Source organism: Columba livia, chromosome 4 (assembly GCF_036013475.1).
Source record: "Columba livia isolate bColLiv1 breed racing homer chromosome 4, bColLiv1.pat.W.v2, whole genome shotgun sequence".
In the NCBI taxonomy this organism is placed as follows: Eukaryota; Metazoa; Chordata; class Aves; order Columbiformes; family Columbidae; genus Columba; species Columba livia.
In genome coordinates, this window is record NC_088605.1 from 19,490,284 (window position 1) to 19,509,936 (window position 19,653).

Genomic DNA, 19,653 nt, shown 5'->3' on the forward strand with positions numbered 1-19,653 from the left:
TCCAAACATGCGGTGCAAAACTTAAATGAATGTAAGGAACACTGCACCATTTTTAACAGTAGCATGAAGCAAACACACAGTAAGATTGTACATAATTATGATGCATTTGAGAAAGCAAAACCTCCTTATATTAAGTGCTGAAGTAACAGTTACAAGCTATACAGACTAATCTAATACTAAGTAGGATGTACTTCACAGCAGTTTAAATGAATGTGGGCAACTTAAGTTACTGTTCCTACTAGTGGTAGCCAACATGAAATCTGTTAAGACATCAAGCCTAAGCCATCCTGTCAGGATAAAAATCTGCATGTTTAACATCAAGAAACCCAGTTCTCCCTATCGATCGGTTACATTAAGTTACTCTCTTCTAATCTTTGTCAGTTGAATCCAACAAAACCAGCCCTAACAAAACTTAAGTTATCTTGTGCAGAGAGAGACCACTCTTAATTTGCATTGAAAAGAAGGAACATTACATAACTTGAACAAAGTTGTTTCTGCACTTTATTTTAAATACTTTCTGTAATATGAAGCATGAATGCTGAAGCTCTTGTACACTGTACAGCAGAGTCATAATTCTAGTATCATAGCATGTTACTTTGTGTCATTTGAACTGTGCATTTTAAATTACCTAGAACTGTTTTATATTGTTCTAGATACAAACAGCAGCAGCATTTTGTCTTCTGATCCTGAAACCCAGAAATCCTGCTCAATTTCACAGTGAAACTGAACAAACAAATATCGACCAAGAATTCCACCTCTCAGTAACCTGAGTATGAAAGCAGTGGCTTCCAAAACCACACACAAGTTGTCTGCAAGACATATTGGGTCCTGCTAACTAAAAAGTTAACAGAAAAAAACAAGCAACAGGTGTCTCCAATTCATAGGTATTCAGTAGAAATTTCTCAGCTACTTTTTTTTTTTTTAACAGTTTTGAGTACTGTTTGGATTTTAACTCTGAAGATATCCTCACTTCGGGTTGCCACACAATGATACACTGTTAGAATGTTTAAATGCAAACTGCCTAAATCAAAGCTGCAACAGAAAGGGGCACCCAGTTGTGTGGTTTGCGGTTTTTTAATTTGGTTGGGGGTTTTTGTTTGTGGTTTTTTGTCCCACCCCCCTCCCCCCCCCGCCAAGGTAAAATACTGCTGCTTTTTGTTTGCTTACAGAAAAATGCAACTGGAGCATCTAATTTAACCTGGTTGGCAGTTGAGAGCAATCATTTTACTTACCACCAGGGTAAGTTACTATTTAAGAAGTGTGCCACTTACACAGTCATTTTTCAAGAGAACTCCTAGCTTCACCTGTTAATTCCCATCTTTTTCAATCTGCTAAAATACACTTCAGCTATGCTGAGGAGGACCATACATTTTTCCCTAAAAGCCATACACAGAAACGAGGTAAATGAAATGAACTTATCATATGGCTCTAAGTTACTTCTTGTTGATGCAACACCCCTTTGCCTCTCAATCCATCCCCGAAGCTTCTTACAGAACTCCTAACTATATTAAAAAGTTAGGATTAAAAAGGTTTGGTTCTAGAATGTATCCTCCAAATTCAGAGTATCTTCTGCACTCCCCTCCCTGAGAAATTATTAAGCAATTATGTAGATTTTTCTATAACTAATGCCAGATAACAAGTTTTCAATATTTCTTAATTATAGAAGCACTTCCTTCTGTTCAAAGGTATTCAGCATTGATTTAAAAGCCTGACTTGTCTCCATACTCAGTTAATTACATGATCTCTTGGCTAGGTATTTTTTTTTGTTTGGTTCCTCCAAAGGAAAGCTGCACTTAAAAAGCTTTTTACCTACTGAAAAAAAGAGTTTACAATAGGCTAAAAAAGGGCTGAAAAAACCAAGCCCTAATTGTCCTTGGAACCCAGGAACAAAAACTGGCAGTACAAGGTATTACAAATAGTTTTGCTAAAACAGTTGCACACTTACTTTGTTTGAAAGCATGGTAGACATTCAGCAACGTCAAATGATCTCCATCTATGTGGGCAAACCTCATCTTGGCTTCATCTGCTGCTTTCTTTGCTTCCGTGGGGCGAACAAAACACTGTGGGACTAAACAAGGTTGGTATGGGCCCAACACAAACGCCCATATCGATGAGTCACGCATTCACAGACAGAGGAACAAGGCCTAGCTAGGTCAGTTCACAGAGCATAGGGCAGGGCAGGATGGCCTCCGACTGCATCTTGGACTGTTTACTACCTTGATTTGGTACATCAACACCTAACCACATCTGTAAGACAAGAGGGTTTCAAAGCTACAGAGTACCTGATTATTTTAATAGAACTATACGTAGGCATCAAAATCTCTAGTCTGAAGGCCATCATATATATGTATACTGGAAGGCTAAACAGATCTTAGTTCAAGTCCCAGTGCTGATAGCTCTACCAGGGGATTGTAACCCATGTAACAAAACACTTCAATTACAAATTTACTTTCTCAGAAAGCCTTTGTGGACAGCGTGAAGACGACAGTTCTGCAACTGTACTGCACGAGCACAGCCTAAACAAGCACATGATTTATGACAAGTCTGCTACTAGATAAAACACACCAGTAAAGCTAAATCCTCTTCCCCAGATGGTATTGTTATCAGCACTGGTATACAGAAATATGTGAATGAAAGTATTAATAAGTCTAAGGTTGTGATGGTAGCGGTAGTGGTGGGAGGTTAAACCGTCCTTTGGCACTACTTGAAATTAATAAACCCCAAACAATAAAAATTGCAATGTGATGAGCTTTTTCTATCATTATATTCTCTTACACAAGTCTGACTTGAATCCAAAAACTGTGTTTTAACATTGTCTTTCCAAATACAGACTACCAAAGGCCACAAATGGTATCGCAGCCAACTTAACTCACAGTCTATGAACATTCTTATAGATTTGTAATGTCAATACTAATTCACAAGATGTTCAAAGTAGTTATAAGAGATCTTGAATTTACAGAAATCTATAGGAATAAAAAAAAAAAATAATTCGGTTTTAAGTAGCTGTAATTTTTAAGAGGTTTAATTTAAATAAAACTAATGCTAAGCAAGATACTACAAATCCTTTATCGTTTTCCAGCTGCTTGGGACTACATTAGCCTTCTCACAACTGAAGCCCACCAATCTCATGAGAACATCTCTTTCCGTCTCATCTGTCCCTAACACATGAGGGTCTTCTTGTGGTACGTTATGTTATTTTATTATGAAATTCCCATAAAAGCTCCAAAACATTACATTTCAAAAATATGTTGAATTGAATAATGGATGGAATTTGAGAAAAAAAAATACACACTGCAACTGTGAATCACATAGTAACAAATCAGAAATACTCATGCATTAAATAAAATGGAAATGCAGGTACAAAACACCCTGTGTTTTGGGTCCTGCACTTGAAAACACACAGCAAAGTGTATATTTATTTCAAACTCGGACTAATAAAATAAATTCCAAATTACTGTATCACTGGCTTAACTTACTGTCTTGAATAAGTAACAGCACTTTCTACCCCCAAATAAGACACCACTGCTCTTATAAAATGAAGTACAAACTTTTAATCTGCTCATTTGTTCAATGCTATTCACTGCTCTTCTCTGATTTCTAGTTTTCCATTCAGTCCCAACTATTAATACACAGATTGCTATCCAGAGCTTGACAATCTTTATGTGGATTTAAGGCATCATGACACACAGTCACGCTGCTGGTTTAAAAAAGCATTTACTTGGAGAAATAGTCCTCATAAATACTAGAACTAAGTTTTTTTAAATAGCAGAATTTTAGTCACAATCCATACACTAACCAGCTTCAATCAATTTTTTTAGAAAAACTTATGACATTGCGTCTTAAAAACAAAAGAAACTACCACGGCCTGGGAAAAGGTAAATAGAAAGAGGACTAAGACAAATCGGTTGAAGACCCCAGACAAAAATACTAGACTTACTGTTATGTAGTAGAGATTGGGGGCAGAGGGGAGAAGAGAAAGACAGGCACCAACCTACCACCACCTCCGCAATTAAGCCTACTATTTAATTAAATAAAATTATTACAATTCTGCCCTGCCCATCTGCTCTGAGTCTGAACAATCATAACTCTGCAACAAACATTTTAGCTTGTTCTTAAAAACTTTCATATAAATGTACTGTAAGACTAAACTGAAGCAACAGACTTTACAGTTAACCAAAACATTTTTTTTTCTCAATTCAACCAAGTTAACCATGTAAGGAGTACACCTGCATTGTGAAGAGACTGGTAAGACAAGAATAGTTATGAGTAAGAACATCCCAGTTTTCATAATACACTAAAATCTTGCTGCTCATCCCATGACTACCAGCTATAAAATAAAGTCAGTTCCACATAAGTGGGAAATGAAGTACAAGCCTTGCTTCATAACATTTTTCTCTCCTCAAGCTCTCTCGACAAGCAGCTCCGCTCTGACGCACTGCTATTCACATAACACAGCGAAGTACAGCTGTGTGCACAAATGAGTTCTTACAAATATACATCCTCTTCTAAAGTTTCTTTCTTCTGTTCAAAAGTAATGACTGTTCTTCACTTAATGACTGAAAAATGTATCATCCTTTCATGTACAAGCTTACAGTTTAATATAAATTACACTGTAATCCTTTTGGAAATACTGGGATTTATCGAAGTGCAAAAGAATGCACAATACAAAACAGATTTCACTGCCTTAAAAAGAGTGGTTGAGTTGACATTTCTGGTCCCGACCATGAGTTTAGAAAGAAATGTAGGTTCCACTAGCCTGATTTCCACCCCCCCATAAATCCAAATATATACACCTTTATCTAAAGTTAGGAGCAAACAGGCCACCTTACGTATACTAATTTTTAAACGTTACTATTTCTTAGTTTCAAGATCTCCATGTAAAACCATGATTGAAGAAGCCCCTATGTGAAGTTTTAAAAAACTCTAATTTTACAACATATTCGTATTGTTTATGTTTTTGAAGTGGAAAACTCCAATTTTCCCCACACTGAAGATATGCATTTTGTTTAGTATTTCTTTCCCTGCTATTACCTGACAACATGGCAGTGATAGATAGGACCTCATTAGAACAGTTGTAGTCACAACTTGCAATAACCATTTTAGCCAGTTGTGGGTCCAACGGAAATTCAGCCATCATGGATCCCAACTCAGTCAAGTCTCCATCATCATTTAAAGCAGCCAGATAATTCAAAAGCTCTAAGGCTCTCATCAGAGTTTCAGGAGCTGAAAGAAAAAAATATTTAGGTAAGCACATTAATCAAACTGCTCTGAATAAGCAAAAAATGAGGAGGCACAGACTGTTCCAAGACATCTTATTATTTTGCTCTCCTTTCAACTGACTTCCAAACACAAAATTGTTACTAAATTTAGGTAATATACATCCAGACACAAATGAACTGGGGAAAAAACAACCTCACTTACTTAGAAGAGCTCTTAACTGAATCACAATTTTATATATATATATGAAGATTACTGCTTTTCAAAATGCAGACAGCAGTGGCATTGTGAAATACTCACTACTCACTATCATAGTAATATCACTTCTCCACCAATGCACTGATGCATTTTCCCTTGTTCCATACAAAATAGATTGATACAGTGCTAAAATCTCAGCCGTGTCAACTTCAGATATCTTTAGTCTTTCACAAATCGGAGCCTGTAAGAATGTTCTCTTAATCCTGCATCCCTCATAGGGAGTATTTATTGCACCCACAAAGAAAAACAGAAGGAAATCCAAAAGCCTTCCTGCTAAGCTATCACACATGTTGCATAGTACAAAGAATGCAACTGTTCTGTGGAGCCATTTAAAAACTTAGAGATGATAAATTATTTTTATTTTAGGGCAAAAAATACAGCCAACTTCAATGTATTTATATATGGTTGACCTACATTTTTAATTAGCAATATAACCCAGCTATAATAAAGCCCAGTTATAGTTTAAAGCATGTATGAACATTGTCAGAAGGGAGAAAACTTTATAGTTTGAGCCAAAAACATGTATACAGCTTTAAAAACACTAGCCAATTTTACTTCCATCCAATTGTTACGTGATGCACAATTAGAATGTGTAATCAAGGTGATAAGTTAAAAAAAAAAATCTCATCAAGTAACAGATTTTCTAATGCCCATAATTATCCTCCACAGGTAAGGGGTATTCCTTGGTTCCATTAAAAGCTGTTATGCAGAAAGAAACATAAAAAGCTTGCTTTAAGACACAGAGCACTAAATTTCAGGATAAACAAAAGACATTCCTTACGGATTACAATAAAACCAATAAAAAACATAAAGGGATTCATCCCATGTCGTTCTATAAAATAGTCACCAAAATAAAAGATTTCAAAGTCAAATAATATCACAGTAGACAAGATAGAGATACCTGGAGGATCCATAAAATCAAAGTGTACCAAATCATCTATACCAAGCTTCTTGAGCTGCAATACTACAGATCCTAAGTTAGACCTCAAAATTTCAGGGTATGTGTTGTCCTGTGGGGGGAGGAAAACAAGAAAGCTCAGAATACTTGTTTTTTCCAAACACTGTATACTACACAAGCATTCAAATTCTGATTTTGTTTGGTAGGATGGCACTTGACTATCTGTACTGATATGATGTTCTTACTCACACAACCTAGAAAACAGCAATCTTACCTGCATTTCCGTTTTGTAAGCCTTCTCTGTGTAAAGCCTGAAGCACTTGCCTGGTCTAGTACGACCAGCACGGCCAGCCCGCTGCTGAGCAGAAGCTTTACTAATCGCAGTCACCAAGAGAGACTCCACTCTGATACGAGGATTGTATACCTATTTTAATGTGGAACGAGAACAGGAAATAAGGAAAAGAATTAACACTGCTCATGGATAAGACAACTATCTAAAAAAATAAAGACTGCTTTAAACTTATTTTGAAATGCCTATAAAATAGTAAGTTGGATATATCTGAAAGGGAAAAAAAAAATTGGTTACAAAAGCCTTCGGATCTGTGACAGAAAGCTTCAAATACAACTGCCTAGATAACAGCATTTACTTTTTATTTGTTAACAACAATTCCTGCCAGGCTCCCATCTTCTTTAAATGGGTGTATATTTAGATAAGATTTTCATGGCAGAAATAATGTGTCCAATTTGTTCTCAAGAGCGCTAAACAAACTCTTGATGCTCAAATAATTCCATGGAAAAAAAGCTGTCTTGATACAATTGTAAGGTTGAACAATCATGTGGTAGAGGTCAGAAAAGTCTAGCATTAAGGTTGAACACAACTGTAAAAATCAGACTGATGACAAAGCAAGACTGTATTCCAAGAGTATATGAAGGCTTTCACAGTACAAGATTAAGCTGGAAGTTACTGTAAAATTTCCACTGAAGTCATAAACAACAGCCCTTCCCACTCATTATGGCTCATGGAAAAGAACATACTGAGAAAAAAGTAGTCAGTTTCAGATGTTGTTTGGTTCATGTTTTAACAGCCTCCTGGTGTGAACATATACACAACATATACAAAACCTTTGTTATTGCAAAAGGTATTATTCCATTATAAGAACTACTTGTGAAAAAAACTCAGCCTAAATGGTGACTGAAACTTGTCTATGAAGATGCATTGACTGTACTCACATTCTGTTGTATCTCTCATTTTGCAAAAGTTTAAAACGCTGACAATGTATATGAGTATTAAAGGAAAAGTCTAAGAAACCAAGTTATAAAATCAGTTACAGTTAGTGAAAAAACTACATGAAGATTAAGAGTCTTGAATTTTATTCTGTCTTTAATTATTGGGTTGACTTCAGGCAAACTACTTCAGTTCCTCTGAACATCCCACAATGTTCTTCCAAGCAGCACAATACAAGCCCAGTGACAATCTTCAGGGCTGCAACATGATAAATATTGACAAGAAACAGTACTACCCTAGGTATTATTTCTCTCTTCTCGTTTTAGTGCTGGAGCTTTCTACGCTAACATGACCTTAAAAGAAGAGGTGGCTCCTAGCACCATTTTTATTTATTTTCATATGATTTCTTGGTTTTATTTGAGCATTCTCAAGCACAGACACAAAGTACAAACCCACGCTTTCTAGAGTATAATACCTAGGAAAAATCCATATTCCAGGTCTAACTCTCAAAATGCTCATATTTCATTTTTTTAAAAACAAAATTCTTCTGTGGTGCACTGTTTTGGACTGCTCTATGTATTTAAAGTTTGCAGACTCAGTGCAAACATACTGTAAGTTAAAACCAAAACAACCAAGGTCAAGTTTTCAACTGGGAAAAGCTCTCTCAGTGTTTACAAAGGGAGAAGTTAACTGAGTAAACCAAATTCCAGTATCTTTCCTACTTTAAAGAGAAAATTAAATAGTACTTACCTTCTGCTTTGCAAAGCCAGGATCAATCACAAACACAACACCATCTATTGTTAAAGATGTTTCAGCAATATTAGTGGACACAACAACCTGTTGAAAAAGAAAACAGTAAATGTAACTGCTTTGTTCTGAAGAGCTCTGATTCTGCCTCCACACCAAAAATTTTCACAAACCTTCCTTCACTTCATGAATAATTACCAGAGCTCCTACACTTTACAGGGGAATCTGAAATCAACCAGATGAACTACTACTAAAGTTTTGTTCACTGGTTTCTGCTCCCCTATGTCTGTATTAACAATACAAGTGTCAGTCATGAGAAGAAAGAAACAGAAGGGCAAACATTTTACTTATAAAACTGCTATTCAAAATTTTACTGACATCTCTGATACAAAATGACAAGTTACACTGGATGCCTTTAACATCATCTGCTAATCCCAGGTTTTTAGGTTTTTTTAAAGCCTAAACAGGCCAAACTGGTTAAATAATATTAAATCAAAGCTTATATAACTGTACCAGTATAGTATGTTCTTTCACTTTCGTTTGGAATAAAGCAGTTACCAAACATTACAACTAAAATCCTCCACAATATATATTTAATTTCAACTTTGCCTTTTTAAATTACCAGATATTCAAATACCTTTACATATTTTGAAGTTGCCTTCTTAAATTTCTATAAACTTTCTGAAGGTTCAGTCTCTCAGAAAAATTAAAGCAAAGGTAATGTCCAAGTTCTGAGGCTTGATCTGCCATCTTTTTAATTTTATGTTCAGGGATGCAGTGTACCATTCTATAGGTATCATTAAGCTCTTATCCTAAGTGACCACATTAAATCACGTGTTTTTAGCAAATTTTATCAGGTACCTCAGAAAAGACCATTCAACACTTCATCAAAACTACTTACGTTTCACTTCTTAATTTCAGAGCATTCTGTCATCATTGTTTTGGTTTAGCGATGAGAATTTAAGAGACCCTTAGCAATTTGCTCCAATTACAATGAAACCAGCAGCTGGACTAGAGTGATAATCCTGCTGATTTCTTTTCCTCCTGGCTGACCACTTGGCCAGTCAGCTACTTATTATGCACAGCTTGTCTTAGTAGACTTAAGGCCCAAGTTTGCCCAAATACTACTATATACTGAAAGCAATACTTTAGTGGAAAAAAAGTTGATATTAATTTGGCATTACAGCATTCCACCCTGAAACAACACATTACTTAGAACTCAAAAAAAAAAATCCTGTACACCTTTCATTCATGGCTAACTTGCAGAGATTAGTCAGAGACAAAAGCAACAAATATCAATATAATTAAGTGCTGACACAAAAGCACAATATTTTCATAAATACATATGCAAGCCGTTAAATATGCAAATTGAACTAGCACTCCCACAATAAAAGGCCAGTCAATCAATTTTCAGCTTACACAGAATATTTTTATCTAAAAAGTCTCAGGTTTTTTTGGGATCTATTAAAGTATGAAGCATCCATACCCAGAACCTTCATCAACTACAATGCACTGTCAACAAGTTTTGGTCCTCCTTTTAATCACCAGTTTCTGTTAGGACACTTCAATGCCAATAACTCAATGCTGTTAGTATGCTTAGTCCACAAAGGTCCAGCAATTTAACTTGTACTTGAATTTCCTGAACTTGTACTTGAACCACACAGAAGTTTCCACAGGTAGACTAAAACCACAGTTATTTACAGGGCAGATTCTGTTGTATGTTCAGATCTCATTTGTTAATGTCACAGTGCTTAAAAAAATTACAATTAATGTAAAACCGCAATAAATTTAAGGAAAAAAAGTTGATTAATTTACTCCATCTCTTTGAAGCCCAAATCAAAGTACTAATATAGAGTTTGCAGGAAATCAAACAAATGAAATTAACACTCAACTAAATAAAACAATAAATCATATTTAATGACCTTTAACTACAGTTTTACTGAAATAGTTACATTTAAAATGTTTTAAAATATCAGATTAACAGTCTGATACACCAAAGGGTTTTAAAGATTAATTTAAACAAGTTACTTCGAATAAAAAAAATATCTACTGACTATCTATATATAAAAATATCTCTATGTTGCATATGTATTAACTAGCAATGCTTAAGACTCCTGAAACAAAAAACAGAATGCAGTCTGGAAAGAAAGGATATGGAAAGAAAGGATAAGGTAGGAAAGAACAGGGAGTAGAAAGGCTCCTTTTAAAGTCATCTTCCCCCCGATTATAAATGAAATACTCTGATTAACTGTAACCACTAAAAGCATTTTATCTTTAATCCTTAGATTTCTTGCAGCAATAGCTGATCTTGGCTAGCACATCTAAAAGAACAAAAAAAGTGTTATCAAGCTGTAGAAGTACTAGCTGTTACCATCACTACTACTGCAACATTCCACACAACTTCCAGTATCCTACTTTTCTTTCATCAAGTTAAAGCTCAGGAGATACTTATTCAGATACTGCAAGCACTTCACTTAGTTTTTATGACCATTAGAGACTTTGAAATGATTCAGATCTCCTGCTAACTCGCCCTCCTCAGCAGTTCTAAAAACTAGGCTCAACTCCCACAGGACATCGTGAGAAAGCAGATACTTTGTAAGACAGTGGAGGCAGAGCAACCCATGGTTCTACTTTACACATCTTGATCACTAACTAAAACTAAAACAACTTGTAAACAATTTTACAACACACAGAGACACTCTTTCACTTATTGCTAGTTTTGCTATGGAAATAAAAAAGAAAACGCACACAGAAGCCAGAACATTCCAGGCAAAGCAGGTAAAGAGGAAAAGCGGTGTGGTTCTTTTTTAAAGATAATAAAAACATAATCCCCTGCTTACATATCTTGTGCCTGCTTTTGCCTACAACTGATATTGTTCCAGACTGTCAATTTTTCTTGTAGTAAAGGAGTTGCTACACTGAGAATGTCTTCCTCTTAAACACAGGTATTGGCTTTGTCAGTTCAACATAACCAAAGCTACACACTGCATCTGTTATCCTCTTATCAAGAAAACCAGAAACTGCCTATTTTGAAGTGCACAGTTTTAAACATGAATGAAAATCTAATGAAATATACAACTATCACTTGCTCATCACTGAAGAGCAATTTCATTCAAGCCATTTGCTAATACAATCTTGTTGCAGCATTAGTTTCATGATTTTTACATTGACTGCATTCTGCAGTCAACTTCAATAGGAAAAAGACTATCATTTCACTAAATTTACTAAGTGATTTATTCTTCCAGAACACTAGGAAGTTGTCACTAGTATTCTACATGCATTGTAGCACACAGAAAAGCAAATAATCAAGGAACAAACCCTGCCTAGAGCAGATAGTATGATTCAGCTTTGACCTTCAAAATCTTAACTTTGTGACTGCAACAGTTTCACATAGCATTAGTTTAACTTGAGGAAGCTCCTTCCAAATGCTCAGTTTTAGAGAAATAACCACATAGTTTCTAACGTGGTTTATGTTAGCATTTAGGAATTGAACTATTAATTTCATGACGAACACTCACTAGTGTCATTTCACATTTTTCTGTTTCACAACCCATTTTGCCCAAGGAAAGAACCTCAATTCCTTGCTTATTACTACAGAAAACATGAACATAGTATTTGTTTCAACTTGCACCTTCTCTCAAACCTTGAGAAACAGACAAAACCTGCTTTACAACATCTCTTAAACAGATTGTCTATTTTGTTTCCAAAAAGAGCATGTCTCAGAGTAGTTACTTAGAGAAAATAATCCCACCCACGTAAATCATGTGGTTGTCAAATTCAGTATTTAATCTGACTTAGTGTATTTCTCATAAAAAAAGGTATACAAAAGGCACTCCCATTCAGACAAATCATTACTAGAACATTATGGTCTTATAGATGGAAGCCAGAATTTTGCATTGTACTGAGAAACAAACTGAGTTACCTAAAAATGTTAATGTGCTAAAACATTGGATTATTAGGGATACATTAAAAAAAATCATCTACTTGCTGCTGTCCAAATACACTTAAAACAGTTGAACCTCATATTTAATTGCCCACACAACTGTGAGTAGCTAGTTACTGAACAGCATACTATTTACCTTTCTTCCTATTGCTCCATTCTGTTTTTTTGGTGGGGGAGGTTCAAAAATCCTTTGCTGTTGCTGTGGAGGAAGGGTGGAATACAATGGAATGATTTTGATGTCACCAACTTCAGGGCCTAAATCATCAATTTCACGTTTTATCCTCTTGCAGGCTTCATCAATCTCCTGCAAAACAAAAATATTGGTTAAAAGAACCCCATGAAAAAGGCAGTACATAGAGTGCCTTATGACAATTACATTAAGTTTACACCCTGAAGACCAATTACAATAACTTCTACTTTAAAAAAATAAAAACAATAATAATAAAGTCAAGGTGCTTGCTAAGTTTGCAACTGAATTTCCACAACACTTCAAGATGCTTCGGCTTCTATACTCTAATGAACAGCCTAATTTGCATTCAACATCCTTTTTCTTTTAGTCATGTTTCCTAATTAATTCTCTACAAATTGTACTAAAATTGAAATCTCTCACCCTGGAATATTAAACTGCACTCATGACCTTTTCAATTTTCAGAATCTAAAAGAAATTGATGTGCAAGATATTTAAAATAAGCCAATTAAGCTTTAATGTCACGTATCACTAATGCAATTATATGGAAGATTTGCTTCATTGTACCTAATGAGAACAAACACCTTTACAGTATAAACATGGATGCTCAAAACCAAACCTCTCAATCCAGTGTTTTGGATTTTACTTCACAATTAACTGAAAACCCATTTAAGCTTAAGAAAAGTCAGTTATATACTCTGAAGACTTCTGATGCTTTTTTTACCTTAGGATTTTCTACAGTATTTGCTATTCTGTTTTCATACTAGCTTACCACATGAAAAAGTTAACCGCAGACCAATCTTTTATAATACTATTTCATTTTAAAACAACCATTTAAGCCAGTGAGGTGACCTCTAGTTATGACAGGATTTAATGAAAATAAAAGTGCACAGAAATGCAGGTCAACAAGTAACACAATTCATTAACCTCAAATTTAAAAGTACAACAGAGCTTCCATTGGTACAACTAAGATGCATGCTCCCAAACTGATATTCCAATCGAACCACTGATGGGAAAACGAAGTCATCATGACAAGTAGCAACAGTAGGCAAAACCAAAAAAATGGCTGCAACACACTCTGAGAAAAAGAGGCCAGACCTCCCTTATCACAAATAATTCACCAGCTTGACGCTCAAGTGGTGCTTAAGACCCTCAAGCAAATACACAGAACAAGTTAATCTAAAGGCTCTGTGAAGTTACTGCTTTAAACTGTAATTAGAAAAGCAAAAGCAGTCTCTCTTTTAAAAACCATGAATTCAGACAAATCCTGTAACAAATCTGGGTCCTTTTCATTTATTCTTAAAGAGACTTGTAAGTTTTCAGCACAACTGTATTGAGTATGTTTTAAAGAAGCACAGACAATACCTCACACTGCATTGATCAGCATAGATAACGTAAGCATGGAAAAATAAAGGCTCTTCCTCTTTGATGTCAAAGAGTCCTTTAATTGTAAACACAAATGGTTTCTGGTATTATCTTGCCAATTTGAATGAACTGCAGATATTTACAAAAAATCCTTCTAAACAACTATGCGTTTTGCCAAGAAATCCAATGCACCCATCATAAGAGGGGCATACAAGAAACTGAGCTGGAATGCCCCCTCCTGGTGCATTCAGAGAGAATGAATTTCCTTACACAGATGGCAATACCTGGTGTTCTCCTGATAAAACCTTTTTTAAAGTTCAGTAATAGCCTCTCAGTGAAAAGGAAAAGCCTAGTTTAATTGACAGATCATACACAGTAGCTCAGTAAATCAATATGTTCGTTGACTAACTAGGCAGTGACGGTCCCTTTTAAACCTTGCACCCCTTCCAATTTTTGAGAAGCTTATACGTGGGCCTGGTAAATATTTAATACAAAATTAGATTGTATCTTAAAAAAAAAATCAAAAACACAACAACACAAACCAAACCAACCACCACAAACACAAGTCAAATGCTACAACCAAGTTTTAATAAGTATGGAGATAGGAGAGATACAGTCAAAGATACAACCCTAACTTTAATCCTCTAATGTTTCAGCAAGTTTAATTCAATAGTCCGGACTTACTCAAATATGAAAGGCTTATTTGGAAAAAAACCACTAACAACAACAACCACCACCACCACATTTACACACCGTTTACTCCAAATCTATTACAAAACCCCTTGCAGAAGGATTATTCAATCAACTCACACATAAGAGGTTTTTCTTCTGGGAGGGAAAAAAGGAAAGGTAGAATGAATTTGCCTTGCATTTAAATTATTCCCAAAAAACTCCTCAAAGCTCTGACTGTCACACTGACCACCTAAGATAGGGGATACCAGGCTACTGGAATCAGGAACAGACACAGGATCAGGAGCCACAACTAAGACTCACGACTGCCCACTGCAGCTGCACTCAGACCTCCTTCAGAATTAACCACGGAAGAAAGGCCTAATTTGCAAAAAGCGTGAGGCTTAGGCAATGCTGAAGATACCAGCTTGAACTAGATCCTAGATCCTCACAAAAACGAAGACTTCTATGGGGTACTATCTGAGAAACAGTTCTCAGTAAAATTATATTCAATGAAATTGTCCTTTGGTATACTCCTCCTAAAAAAAAAAAAAATTGCTGACTACCAAAAAGGAAATAGCAAACAGACCACAAAAAGAGGAAAGGTTACATGCTAGCTGAAATGCTCATCTATCTGGAGCTGCAAGTGCCACATACACTCAACACATCTATATTTCACAACATCTAGTAATTGACAGTCTACTATGCACTTGAAAAAAACTACTTGCTTGATCCCATAAAAATTAATTAACAATAGATGTACAATACCTATAGGTCAGCTGCAACACTATGGAAGCTAAAATCAAGTAGCAGTTAAGCGCTCCATAGCAGTGCACTTTTAATAGTAATATGGAGTCCCCAACATTCTTCTACACCCTCAACATCAAAAGAAATTCTCCTTAGAAAATCTCCAAAGACAGAAAAAAAATCAGCAAAGAGAAAAATATTTCTTTTTATGGATATACTAGTCACAGTATCACACTATGTTTGGGATTGGAAGGGACCTCAAAAGATCATCTAGTCCAATCCTCCTGCTGGAGCAGGAACACCTAAGTGAGGTCGCACAGGAACATGTCCAGGCGGGTTTTGAATGTCTCCAGAGAAGGAGACTCCACAACCTCCCTGGGCAGCCTGTTCCAGTGCTCTGTCACCCTCACTGAGAAGAAATTTATTCTCAAATTTAAGCGGAACCTCTTGTGTTCCAGCTTGATCCCATTACCCCTTGTCCTATCATTGTTTGCCACCGAGAAGAGCCTGGCTCCATCCTCATGGCACTCACAATATACTAGTGATCAAGCAGGTAATGAGGTGGTGATTATTTTTCAACAAGGAAAAATAAAGTCACATAAGCATCCAAGTGTGAGAGTCAACAATTTGTATTTTGTACCTACACCTCAAAAAAGATAGTTTACAAAAGGAAAGGAATGCACTAACCAGGAAAATAACTTAATATTATAATAACAAATCTAGTCTAATTTAAATGGTATTCCTTCCAAGAAGCACAATCCTGATCAGGCTGCTTGTTTTTTTGAACAACTAGTAGACAACAGGGAATATTTAGAACACAAATTAGGTGGATTTCTGATACTTAAGTATCAGAACAAAATTCTGAGACACTCAACAGAAACTGCCACTGAAACACAAATTTCAGCAAGACCCAAGTCTGTATGGGAACCAATGCTTAGCAGTGTCTTAGAAAACAAAGCAAGAACAGGGTGCACAATTTCCCTCTAATTTATTAGAAACAGTAGTGCAACCATCTGTATTTTCACATAACAGTAAGTAGGATACTTATGCCTCCTAAATCTGACAGAATTTTTACTCCATCTTAACCCACTTTTCCAAAGAAAAGTCAGGCTGATGACTAGTGTCTAAAAAAAAAAAACCCCTGGATGCCGTAATTTTTATTCCTCTCACTGAAGCTGTGTTTCTGTGCAGCTAGAAATGGAAAGACCCACCAGACCAAAGGGAAACTGAATTGGAAGCCTGTTGACAACAGGGGTCCTGAATTCTCGGAATGCTGGGATTGCTGCTTCTATTTGATTTAGTGTCTTCTGGATGTGGACAGCAGTGCCTAGTACCCACAAACTCTCAAGAAATTAAAAGTACATTGCTTTTTTAATTTTCACTTCTCATGGCAGATCAATACAACTACAAGTAAAATAACTGGTTATATTAAATGATTCAAGACAGACACAGAGCAGAACTTCTGCTTCAGCTCCAGGGAAAGAGTAAGAAAACTTCATCTAAACATGTGTAACTACATAGACAAGTACTCAAAAGCCAAAACAGCAGTCCTGAGTCACAGACGCTCACCCACAAACAGTGTTAAATACTGTAGTAACAGTACACAAAATACACACACACTTTGAAACAAGTTATACATCTTACAGTTTCAAAGAAAACTAAAGAGCTATAGGTGCTTTTCAGGCATAAAATAAATGTATTTAATGCTTCAGGTTGTGGTCCAAATTAAGTACTCCAAAGCATTTTTAACCCTTCAGTGAGAAAAACATATTGAATATCACCTGGAGATATATTTCACAGCTAAAACTGCTGGACTGTAACTGTGGTAACAGACCTGGCTGCATTTACTCTTTGTATGACAAGTACTGAATGCTGGTCTCTAGTCAACAGCATCTTACTCCGCTGCAATAGACAAAACTACCTACAGAAGGCACTAGCTGCAGGTTGGTATCTTTAATGCTCAATTGTATTTTTCAGTCTGCCCCTTTGCTCTCTCTCATATTGCCCAGTACTGCCGGCATCACTCATCCAAGAACGTGTGGAGAAACTGCTTCAGTTAGTACAAGACACAGAGAGTAGAGTTGAATTCCTAGCCCCCCTCTTATTCGTAAAACTAAATCCTTTTTTCTTCTATCACCGTAACAGTAGTTAAGTTTCCTTTTTATCCCTCATTGCAGAAAGTGAATATAAAGCCTTCCATATTGCTCAAAGGACAGAATGGGAAGGGGGCAAAACGAAGGTCTCCTGAAGAAGACAACCTCTTTAACATGACAAACAATCTAAGAAAACATGATAAAAAGCTATAAATATTTGAAACTAAGAGGGACAGAACTGATACTTTTCCTTTAGCTTATCTTCAAGAGTACCACTTACAGGACAAGTGCTTAAATCCCACCTAGCCCCATCAACCTCTTTGATTTGCATTAGTATATACTAACAAGACTGTAAATGCAAACAGGACTTGGTACTAAGTAATATTTAGCAATGTTTTGTTTTTTTTTTTTAAAAAAAGTCTCTCATGTTTGCAAGCCTTATCACAGAAAATCTTCTAGGTATTACTTCTAAAGACGGCCTGTGCCAGTTTAATTTAGAAACATGTTGGTTCCTTGGGCTCCATGTCAGAGCACACAGCTAAGAAAGACTTGGAAATAAATGAACCACAAACCAACACTTCCCCAGCTGCCTCCAACACTACACCTCCACTGCTTAAGTTTATCATCTCACTACTCCAATACTTAATACTCCCTAGCTCTGCATCAAAAACTAAGGATTTCATCTAAAAGGAGCTTTATAAAATTAAGCACAGAAGAGACCAATTTTGCTTATCATGCACAGCACTTTTTTTTTTTAAATTTGTCATTGACAATAAAGTCTTTATTACCCTATCCAAACTGAATACTCAGTAGAAATTCACTTTCATTTCTTTCCCTGATGGTATTTCTGCAGCAAAAAGCGAGATGCTCCTACTGAAAGGATACTATTAGCAAGAATAGAAAAGAATTATAGAAGCAATTGCACATATGGAGTTAGCGCACATCTTTAAGCAGCAAGTTTGTGCTGAACAAATACCGTGAAGATTCTTACATAAAGAAGTTCCACTGAATGGTAGTCAAAAATCCCAAACATAGAAGAATCCAGGAAGACTAGCACCAATGAAGTTACTGTGTTAAACTGCTCTGGCTATTGAATAACCTGAATTCCCTTCCCCTTTTGCTGTGTGAAGGACCCATCCGTACTGCCACAGATGAGGCTTGGAATTACATAGATACTCAAACAGCAGTGATCAAATGAATGACTGCAAGTTATCCTGAGTCACCGAAGTACATCAAGTGCTCAGATTCACTGTGGCTCACAGGCCAAACAGGTACATTTAAACATCCATACAACTTGCTGGTCAGGCTCCACTCAATCTGAAGAGCTAAGCTGTATCCCACTATCTTTAGAAAAACTGTTTCTACAAATAGATAATGACTAGTGATGTCATTTTAAGTACATTTAATGAAACAATTTGAGCACTTCACATATATTGGTAATTTTGTAAACATGGTCTTTGAGAACATTATTTCAGAAACCCTTTCTTCAGCTGATTTCAGAGCACTTTTCAGATGACTTTACAGCACTTACAAAGAATTTCATGAGGTGAGCAAAACTTCAAGACTGCTCCAGTTCAAACCTAAAGTCTTTCAAACAGGGGATGACAGTCTTATCTACAGCAGATCAGCTGGCACACTATACACAGTTAGATTTAGCTCCACCTCAGACAAATCAGTCAAGTAGACATAACTGTTAAACCCTGAACAAAATTAATGCAAAACAAAAAAAAGTATAAGGCAATTTTACATTGTATAAAATGAGCAGCACATGGGGAAAAAGAAGTAAATACATAAATGAAAAGGACTTCCCAAACCAGAAGTATCTGACAGACACCTTAACCTTTCCCCTTCACTTTCAAGTTACTATCACAGATGGGCACCGCCAGCCACATCTGGCTTTTATAGTATGAATCTCCTAGAAATTTTGTATTTGCTCTTAAAGCTGCATAGAACTTCATTGCTTTCATTCCTGGGGGAAGAAAGGGAAATCAAGCTGCTGTAAGCTAAAAGAAAGTGAGGAAATAACAGTATTAAGAACTAGCCTTAAAAGCTGCACCATTTCAATAAATGCTCTGAAAAAAAAAAAAAAATCAGAGACAAAACTTTGTAAAATGATGTACTTAAACCAAAAAGTCATCCATGGAAGAAGTCAGCACTTGAGCATAACGAAGAACTGCTCTGTCAACAAGTCAAAACTGAACTTGCCTCAGCACTATATTCAGGATCTTTTTGACCCGGTCAGTTTGAATTAATCAACACTGACATCCTCTCAAATGAATGAACAGCAAAAAAAAAAAAAAAAAA

General features: G+C 36.0%; 1 protein-coding gene across 1 annotated transcript in view; it reads right to left on the reverse strand.

The window, feature by feature from the left end:
- The window catches only part of DHX15 (DEAH-box helicase 15), a 45,851-nt gene that overhangs the window by 8,243 nt on the left and 17,955 nt on the right, over positions 1–19,653 (reverse strand). The window contains exons 6-11 of the mRNA XM_065060649.1: positions 12,425–12,592; positions 8,349–8,435; positions 6,648–6,797; positions 6,377–6,485; positions 5,032–5,223; positions 1,946–2,068 (exon numbers count right to left, since the gene is read on the reverse strand). Of these exons, the coding sequence (XP_064916721.1) occupies positions 1,946–2,068; positions 5,032–5,223; positions 6,377–6,485; positions 6,648–6,797; positions 8,349–8,435; positions 12,425–12,592 (829 nt within the window). The remainder of the gene's footprint in view (positions 1–1,945; positions 2,069–5,031; positions 5,224–6,376; positions 6,486–6,647; positions 6,798–8,348; positions 8,436–12,424; positions 12,593–19,653) is intronic.